The sequence below is a fragment of the Sphaeroforma arctica genome (genome assembly GCF_001186125.1).
Source record: "Sphaeroforma arctica JP610 unplaced genomic scaffold supercont1.436, whole genome shotgun sequence".
In the NCBI taxonomy this organism is placed as follows: domain Eukaryota; class Ichthyosporea; order Ichthyophonida; genus Sphaeroforma; species Sphaeroforma arctica.
Window position 1 is genome coordinate 1 of NW_014040122.1, and position 10,533 is coordinate 10,533.

A 10,533-nucleotide genomic window follows, 5' to 3' on the forward strand; every position below is an offset into this window, starting at 1 on the left:
AAGAGAAGGGGTTAAGAACACCAAACCCTAAAACAAGAGAAGGGGTTAAGAACATTAAAACCCTAAAACAAGAGAAGGGGTTAAGAACACCAAAACCCTACAACAAGAGAAGGGGTTAGGAACCCTCAAACCTTATGTTATATCAATCCGAATACAAGAGAAACCACTGCTTTGACACCATGGCGTAGACCAGCCGATTTGGGACATGATCTCTACACATAGCGTTAAAACGCTTAACACTGTCCCAGTGGTTCAGTGACTTACCTACGGGCCACAACGAGAGAGTGAGCAGGAAATAGTCTGTCATCTGCAGCACAGCAAAAACCCAAACCCTAAATTTTAAAACTCAGTCCCAGTGGCTCACAGTGACATACCTACAGGCCACAACGAGAGAGTGGGCAGGAAAAAGTCCGTCATCTGCAGCACAGCAATCTCCAGCCACAGGTCCATATCCTGCTTGCACCAACAACACACCAACACACCAACATATCAAAACACCCCCAAGGAAGCAATTAGCGACAACTAGCTGGTGGGATCAGTATGGTTGTGACTTTGATTGACCAATGCATAGCCAGAACTAACGTATGCTGTAGTAACAAAGTGAGCACTGCTATATGTAGCGGTGCCGAGAAGTGGCGAACGTTGAACTGTTCCAGCTGACCAGAGCATCGAATTCCAAGAAAGCATAACGCCAACACCAAAGGATTTCATACTGATGCAAATGCACGGTGTGTATAAGGCAGAGGAAACCCCGTCCACCCAAAACTGGTGATTTTCTAGGAAAAATACAAAATACGACAAGCTCATACAACGCAATAAAGTCGGTTGGCAGTACTACTGTGAGGACTTATAGACACATGTCTCAGGCCGCAGCCACTCATGAGTCATATGTAAAAGCAAAACAGCAAGAACACCTTCCACTGCGTATCATACAAACGCATACCATCACTAAACCCTAAAACCCATACCATCACGACATCGTACAAGCTGTTCGTCCCTGCAAGTCAAGGCAAAGGGAAAGTTGGCTGAGCATTAATGCCGCAGATCAGAAGCTGCCGTCTCCTGCATTGCACACAGGCTCTTTGTACGGGGCATCAGGCCAACCGTATACAGACGCTTCACATGTGCGTATGAAGCAGACGTAAAAGCATATGGGCATCAGGCCAACCGTATACAGACGCTTCACATGTACGTATGAAGCAGACGTAAAAGCATATGGGCATCAGGCCAACCGTATACAGACGCTTCACATGTGCGTATGAAGCAGACGTAAAAGTATATGTCTCTCGCGATCACAGACGTCGTGTAAGCGCACGCACCATACGAATGAGCGGACAGAGATCTCGCTAATTGGCACTGACATTGTTTTGAACAGCCCGTACTGACACTGGTAATACTGTATAACGGCACTGACTTTCTTCGTATTTCTGCTCTCCCTACGATTTAAGCCATTGCCAGTGATAGGACACTGGTAATACTGTATAACGGCACTGACTTTCTTCGTATTTCTGCTCTCCCTACGATTTAAGCCATTGCCAGTGATAGGGTCAGACACTCACCAGGGCACCCCCCTAAACCGCACTCTGAACACACTCATCATCAACATGGGTCTGAGACACACTCATCCTGAACATGGTCCATGGTCTGTGCACGCACCTCTGACGCTGATGATGGCCATGCCCGTGGTGTTGTGTCGGATGTCGTAGAAGTAGGGGTAGCCGTCAGTCGTTGCGTTGTAGTGGATGTACCATCCCGTCCCGTCTGTTTGGTTGGCATTGAACCATGTGTTTAACTCCTGCAAATGGCCGTGTGCAGAAGCGATAGAAGGGATCACGTGTGAGAAAAGTGGACCAAAGACGAATAAGGTCACCAATGGGCAAGACCAGTAGCCAATGGCCATGTGGACAAGCAATCACGTGTGAGAAAAATGGAGAAGAATAAGGGCTTAAACCCAAAAAAAACCAATGCGAGTGCCTCTGAAGAGACTATCGAACACTCAACTCACAAGCGTGTCGTGTGCACTTTAAACCGCTTTGTGCGATTTTTGAATCTGTTGTGTCAACAAAAGCGTTCGCTTTGTACAAATGTGTCCATATGTGGCGTTGCACACCGATTGTACCAGACTATTCGAGAACACTTCAAACCGTACGAGTCGAATAAAAACCTTCTCCACAACAATCAATGAGTGTGCATACACGCTGCTGTTGCAATAATCCAACATCCTCAAAGGAAGCACGCACACGCACCCTTTGCACCACCTCCATTGGGGCGTAGGCGACCTTGGACATGTAGGCCATGTCCATGATACTCATCGCAGTGGGCCCGAACGTGACATCACACGACGCAAAGCTCGTCGGCGACGGCGCAATGGGTGCACTAACCAACGAGATAGGCTCACTGGTATCTGTGCAGAGGCGAAGGAGAGATGAGTCATAGGTCGCGCTCATGGCGATGCACGCGTTCACTAACTACACAGAAGTGTCAAGCGAAAGGGCTGAGCGGAGGAAGTACACAGACGAGACAGTAAGGGGGTGGTGGCAAGCGAGTGGCATTCGTAAGTAGCTAAGGGCAGCATTCTGTGTACGGAGATGCCCATGGCCTAGGGAGAAGTTTAGTTAGACTGATCGTTGTTCGCTCGTAATGGATAGTTATATTATATATATATATATATATCGGCATTCTATTGATTACAAAATTTGTGACAAAGATGTAGCACAGCTGTCATGTACACCTTAGCCATCGCGAGTGGTACTGAGTGCGCGTGTGGGTGCGCGTGTCAATCGGAATCATTCTTGTGCATGTGTACATCTATACTCTACTTGTTATAAACCTTGGAGATATTGAGTACTGCTGATATAAACTTTGGAGTTACTTGAGATTGCGGGATAACCCATTTTAGCACATGCAGATGAATGCACCGTCCCGTGTCATTTGGCGACAGTAGCGCTGTGTTCATACCATTGTTGTCGTCGTTCTGCTGCAGACTGTACGAGAAGACACTCAGCACTACACCCACAGTCACAAACAAGATGAAGAGGAACCAGAAGGCCTCCATGGGATATGCTCTGCAGACGAGATACAACCGTGTTAGTGTGAGATAAATGTGATTTCGTGAGTATGAGAGCGAACCATAAGTCCCTAAACCCACGATCCGCAGCAATGCAGCGCTAGTTGCCCGAGACGGGGAGGGGCCTCAGCTACACACAGAACAAAGTGCACTTGATGAACTACATACACTCAGAACAAAGTGCACTTGATGAACTACGTGCACACACAACAAAGTGCACTTGATGAACTACATACACACACAACAAAGTGCACTTGATGAACTACGTACACACAGAACGAAGAGCACACCGGTACAAGTACAAAGCCAGAGACAAGCAAGCGATTCAAGCAGAGCTCACAATGACGCATAACGCGGTAAGCGCGTGGCGTTTGCACGAATCTGGTACATACGTGAACAGTATACGTCGACACAACGTCTTGTCATAGCACAGATGTAGCTTGCTATGCCACAGACGACTTACCTGCGGAAGGCCTTGGTGGTTATAGTTGATATCACACTGAACAGCAGAAACACCGCCAGGAATAGCAGAAACCCTGCCATGAGAAGGTGTCATCAATAAGTACATAGGCCATGAGAAGGTGTCATCAATACGTACATAGGCCATGAGAAGGTGTCACCAAAGAGTGCATACGTCATGAGAAGGTGTCATCACCGAACAAATATACGTTGAAGGCGTTTAAATCATCTAAACGCACACATATATGTTGGTGGCGCTTAAATCATCAAAAGCACAAATATGCGTTGATGGCGTTTGAATCATCCAGCATAAAAATACGTGGAAGGCGTTTAGAGCTGGTACTGGATCTATGACGACGGAAGCTAGCATCCCCACTATGGATATCACCCCCTCTCAAATAAACAAAGGGACAGCCATACATACAAAACTCTAGAAACACCCGGTGTCACGGCCTACCCACACCTACCGTCTAGAAAGGTGCCCTCCGCCAGTATTGTCAGATACACAATTCCGCAGACCACACCAATGAAGGAAACGAACATCAAGATGTATATCAGATACTCGTTCATGGCCTTTATGATCCGCACATACTCGGCCGCAATCTCACGACGCTCCACTATACGAACCACCTGTGAACGCGCACGCGATGGAGCGAGAGAGAGAGGCAATGCATTTGCAGGTGATGGCAGCGCAAGAGAAAGGTCACACAGCGATCAATGATAGGCGTTTACAGCAGTAGAAGCACCCTGGACAGCCCATAGAACACCGTCAGATACAAACACACAACAAACAAAGGAAGGTACAAACATAAAACCTACAAATTAAGGCACAAACACAAAACAAACAAAGTAAGGTACAACACACAACACCACAGCGAAGAATGGTGGCGCACCTTACGACTCTTGAGCCACAGGGCCATGATAAAGCAGTAGAACAACCCCCAGAACAGCCCATAGAACACCGTCAGATACGCCACGATAAAGGCCACTCCGCCCTGATGCTCTACAGACGCTACGCACAGCCAGATGGATCTGATGGAGCAGGAGAGGCGGTTGATTAAACACGGAATAGAAGAAAACAACCCCCCTCTCGAGAAGTGTAATATAGACAAATGGGAAATAATATGACGCTTTAATTGTATTTGTGAGATATCAGCCGTACAGATTTGCGCCGATTCAACCAGACAATCCCCAAGAGAAGACCAATGCATTGCTTCGTATTTGTTATGTCACAGCACACAGAGTGATATGAAAGCATAGCAATAGGTAACACACTCCAATAGAGAGCACTACACTGGCATAAACCACTTAGCCATGGAAAACACACACACACTCTAACGTAAACTACTCAGGTATGGAAAACACACACACTCTCTAACATAAACCACATCAGCTTTGCAAACACACACTCACTCTATCACAAACCACATAACCATGGAAAACACACACGCACTCTAAAATAAACCACTTAGCCATGAAAAACACACACGCACTCTATCACAAACCACATAACCATGGAAAACACACACTCTCTAAAATAAACCACTTAGCCATGAAAAACACACACGCACTCTATCACAAACCACTTAGCTATGGAAAACACACATGCTCTACGCAAAACTGGTTGATTGCAATAGGACCATGTAGCTTGTTCGCCGCAGATCTTCGTACGATTGACTACCGAATACGGCAACAAAAACAAAACGATACTAAAGTACCCATGAGAGACATACTGAGATTTTAAGAGAATGGGCAACAACAGACTCAGCCAAGTCAATGCCAAAGTACCCATGACAGACATACTGGGATATAAATAGAATGGGCAACAACAGACTCAGCCCAGTTAATACTAAAGTACCCATGATAGACATAATGAGATATAAAGAGAATGGGCAACAACAGACTCAGACCAGTTAATACTAAAGTACCCATGACTGACATACTGAGATATAATGAGAATGGGCAACAACAGACTCAGCCCAGTTAATACTAAAGTACCCATGACAGACATACTGAGGTATAAAGAGAATGGGCAACAACAGACTCAGCCCAGTTAATACTAAAGTACCCATGACATACTGAGATATAAATAGAATGGGCAACAACAGACTCAGCCAAGTTTTGCGGTTCCTCACGTGGTAGTCTGGAATGAAGCGGTAGATGTACTCGCACCCCTCGAGGTCAGTGCTATAGCGATCCTGTGAGAGCAAAGCAAAGGTATAGGTATACGCATGAGCACCACAGGGCACTACATCAATGAGACGTCCACTTTAATCACGAAACGGACAATGAAAACCCCTAAAAACGGACAATGTAAAAACCCTAAAAACGGACAATGGAAACAGGAAAACAGCAAGCGCATCACATGGCTGAAGGGCACAAATCACGTTTCAGACTATGCAGTCCACGTAGGCCCCAGAAACGCCTAGGGACCCTAATCACAAACCCTAAAAATTATACCATAAACCCTAGAAAATCTGATCACAAACTCTAAAAACTCTGTTCATAAACCGTAAAAAAACTCCATCCATAAACTTTAAAGAATCCAATAATAAACTTTGAAAAATCTTATCCACGCCTACCTGGCCAGCTACTCTGGAGGCCATGCGGGCCAATCGCGAGGGCTTCGCGGACAGATTTTCTGCTGACGTCTGTGGCACCTCAGTCTGTATTGTTTGTTTCATATGATATATGATATATTATACATATAATATTAGATGTTTAATCATTGAATATTAAATATTAACTTAATTTATGGTAGGCAATACATACAAATCATATGTAAATATGTAAACCATACATAAAAATCATATATGAACCATACATACAAATTATATGTAAACCATACATACAAATCATATGTAAACCATACACACATATTATATGTAAACCATTCATACATATCATATGCATCGCATGTAAGGGCATACACACCGTCTTATTGTTTGCGTCGCCTGTACTTTGCGAATCCTCTTCGGTTTCTGCCAACGCCGCCACTTCACTCCACGGCGCTGCCTTGCGCCATATCAGTACCTATGCAAATATAGTTGTAGGGTTTGGGGGGTTAGGGTTTTAGGATGAATTGGAGGGAATTGTTAGAAATAGTACCCACGGGCGAAAGGAGTGGCCGTGTATCGGTTCATCCGGTATGGACACATACCATATACTTATGTGATACGATTACTAAATAGTACATACTATACACCTATATCATACAACAACCAATTAGTACATACTATACACCTACGTTATACAACAACTAATTAGTACATACTATAAACCTATGTAGTACAACAACTTATTAGTACATACTATACACCTGTGTAATACAACAACTAATTAGTACATACTATAAACCTATATTATACAACAACTAATTAGTACATACTATACACCTATATTATACAACAACTAATTAGTACATACTATACACCTATACAACAACTAGGTGACACTTACTATATACTTATATGTACACTCGAAACTAGAATAACACTTAAGCATCAGTAAAAATTCCAATACATAAGCGCGCAATGACTTTTCTAAACCGAAGGCGCATAGACCCAACACATACAACAGATCACTTGAAGAAAGCGCTATCATTTCAGTTTGTGACGTTCTCGCACTCCCATATATATTAAGGAAGTCAATACAAATACGTATGTAACGGGGTAGTTGATCAACTTGTGTACGTAACGAGGTAGAAGAGGAAACTATGTCTATCACGAGGATGTTGAATAAAGAGACGGAGTAGGTAATTCACTTACGTATATGACGAGGTAGTTGATTACCTTGTGCACGTAATAAGGTAGGAGAGAAAATGTTGAATATTACGAGGACGGCGAATAACGAGATAAGTAGGTATTTTACTTACGTATATAACGAGGTAGTTGATTGTACAGAGGAAGATCCAGCCCTGACTGTCCTCAAAAAGCCCCACGAACACAAATTGGATCACAATTAAAATGGACAGGGCCTGTGAAGAGATGCATTAGGAAAATGATAGGTGGGCGGATAAGCATGATGAAGGATGATTGAATAAACAAGGAAGAAAAAGAATGTTTAGATTTAAATGAACAAGGAAGACAAAAGATGTTTAGGTGAACAGGGAAGACAAAGAATGTTTAGGTGAACAGGGAAGACAAAGGATGTTAGGTGTACAGGGAAGACAAAGGATGTGTAGGTGAACAGGGATGACAAAGGATGTGTAGGTGAACAGGGATGACAAAGGATGTGTAGGTGAACAGGGATGACAAAGGATGTGTAGGTGAACAGGGATGACAAAGGATGTTTAGATTTAAATGAACAAGAAAGACAAATGATGTTTAGGTGAACAGGGAAGACAAAGGATGTTTAGGTGAACCGGGAAGACAAAGGACGTTTAGATGAACAGGGAAGACAAAGTATGTTTAGGTGAAAAGGGAAGGAATAGATGGGCAGCCATGCATACGATGGAGCGGCCAGAGAAAACCAAACACACTACACAAACCCGACAGATCAAAGCAATGGCTCAGGTAAAACCCTAAACCCCTAACAACTAAACGAAAGAATGTACATGGCTATAAGCAAATAGCCATAACGCCAACAACCTCATAAATAGCACACCCTAAAACCCAAAAACGAAGTGTGATGCCACGCCATGAGCGCAGAGTATGTGGTGGTGAGTGTGGGCCTCTGCGTAGGCGTAAAGAGTGCGCATAGTTGTAGTGAACGAGCGGAGTTTACGTACTCAGCGGGATACCTCAGAGCTACGTATCATACTATTCAAGCTAAACTCTAAACCTTAAACCCTTAACCCAGTCTATGCGGATGACTCACACCTGAAGGTAAAACACGACTTACCCAATAAGAACCGCCGAAGTACCTGAAGGCCTTCTGTAGCCTGTCAAGACATGTCAGCAGAGGATACGAAATGGATGAGTCATCAAAACAAATATACATTAAGTAACAGAGACCACAATGGTAGGGGCCGCACTTGGGACCATTGGTCACAAACAAAAACCCAAACAACAGGCAAACAAACAAGTCTTTATTAAGCAACAGAGACCACAATACTATGGGCCGCACTTGGGACCATTGGCCACCAACACAGCCATCCACCAAGCTAACATAAAACCCTAAAAACCCAAACAACAGGGAAACAAACACGTCTATATTAAGTAACAGAGACCACAATGCTATGGGCCGCACTTGGGACCATTGACCACAGACACAGCCACCCACCAAGCTAACATAAAACCCTAAAAATCCAAACAAAAGACAAACAAACAGGTTTAGAGGTAAACAAGCCACCCACCAAGCTAACAGACAAACGTACACGTCTAGAGGTTATGCGACAACATACAGTTGCAGAGACGGAATAAAGCAGTACAGCAGAGGGCACGTGTGGTGTGTGACGGTCATCTGACGCATCAACGACACAGTGACACAGTAGAGAGTTACGAACCCGATAGCCAGCGTAACAGCAACAACCACCAACTACTGCACAGCAGTTTCACGTACTCTTGATGACGAACAAGCGGAGCGTTCTATCGAGGCTGCACGAGGGCAAATACACTCGAGACATAACACCTACCAACCACTTTCCACTTGCATGACATACCAAGTACTTTACACCTGCATGACACAACAAGTACTATACACTTGCATGACATACCAAGTACTTTACATCTGCATGACATACCAAGTACTTTACACTTGCATGACATACCAAGTACTTTACACTTGCATGACATACCAACTATTTTACACGTGCATGACATACCTGTATGTGAATATCCACGAGGTTACTCGCTTCTCAATCAGCAGCTTATGTTCGTATGCGAAGAAGGCGTAACTTTTCACGACCTGCCCCAAACACAACGTAACAAGCGATGAGGGACAGTGAACAGTTCATATCAAAGTGCAATATGAAAAGTGATACCCAATACGTAGGCGTTATGAGTACAGGCATTCATCCACTATGCCATTCTTAACAGTGCACGGGTGGTATCAATGTGTGCCGAATGGTCGACATTCTTATACTTAGACGCAGTATTCCTTGATATTTGCTATAGATGAAGGATGCTTGGTTGTTCATTTGCCCACAACGCACACAATTTTGAACGGCAGGTGCTATTTGCGGCCATAGTGTTACGACCGCACACTATGAAAAGGTATACAGACCCGATAAGTGGGCGATGACTAGCAATAACAACGTTACACAACTAGCACTAACACCGACTAGCACTAACAACGCTACACGCGCACGAGACAGCTGTCCCAACACACAGCCCGTACTACAACTATTGACAACAACTACGTTTCCACGGATGGTCACTCTAGGTTGGTAGTTATCAGTGCAGAGCACACCCATGAAATAAACGTACATAACACAGTGCAGAGTACCCATGAAATAAACGTACATAACACAGTGCAGAGTACACCCATGAAATAAACGTGCATGACACAGTGCAGAGCACAATCATGAAATAAACGTACCTAACAAAGTGCAGAGTACACCCATGAAATAAACGTGCATAACACAGTGCAGAGCACACCCATGAAATAAACGTACATAACACACACCTCCGACAGCGGAACGGGTTTGAACCGCACTACCAGCAGCCTCCTCCAGTTCTCTCGCACATGGCGTATGGCCAAGATAACGAAGTTAAGAAACTCCATGAACAAGCGGACCAGGGACAGCACCATGCCCACCATCACAGCCGAAATCACCCAGTACGCAAAGAAGTCACCGGTCATGGCTAAGCCTACCACTATGGGCACGACATCTACCAGACCAAGGACAATCAACAAGGTCAGAGAGAAGCATGTGAAAGAGAATAAATTAAAACTCAAGCAACAACAGTACAGACATCGGCTGCACGAGGGTTTATCGTATGCAAAACGAAAATGTAGTGGCCAACACATACACACCGCGTGACAAGCTACCCTTCCTTGAGCTTTAGTATATATATATATATATATATATATATATACATCTAGTTGGTAGGGTTGTAGTAGTG

The 10,533-nt window shown here is 44.2% G+C and overlaps 1 protein-coding gene across 1 annotated transcript in view; it reads right to left on the minus strand.

Moving 5' to 3' along the window:
* Nucleotides 1–362: 362 nt before the first annotated feature.
* Nucleotides 363–10,533, minus strand: part of SARC_06218 (hypothetical protein) — a gene marked incomplete at both ends in the record, with an annotated part of 15,422 nt that continues 5,251 nt past the window's right edge. The window contains 15 exons of the mRNA XM_014299876.1: nt 363–453; nt 969–997; nt 1,657–1,795; nt 2,247–2,404; nt 2,959–3,065; nt 3,531–3,603; nt 3,994–4,156; nt 4,420–4,558; nt 5,606–5,724; nt 6,109–6,192; nt 6,461–6,559; nt 7,401–7,502; nt 8,369–8,408; nt 9,291–9,373; nt 10,094–10,299. Coding sequence (XP_014155351.1) covers nt 363–453; nt 969–997; nt 1,657–1,795; nt 2,247–2,404; nt 2,959–3,065; nt 3,531–3,603; nt 3,994–4,156; nt 4,420–4,558; nt 5,606–5,724; nt 6,109–6,192; nt 6,461–6,559; nt 7,401–7,502; nt 8,369–8,408; nt 9,291–9,373; nt 10,094–10,299 — 1,632 coding nt within the window. The remainder of the gene's footprint in view (nt 454–968; nt 998–1,656; nt 1,796–2,246; nt 2,405–2,958; nt 3,066–3,530; nt 3,604–3,993; nt 4,157–4,419; nt 4,559–5,605; nt 5,725–6,108; nt 6,193–6,460; nt 6,560–7,400; nt 7,503–8,368; nt 8,409–9,290; nt 9,374–10,093; nt 10,300–10,533) is intronic.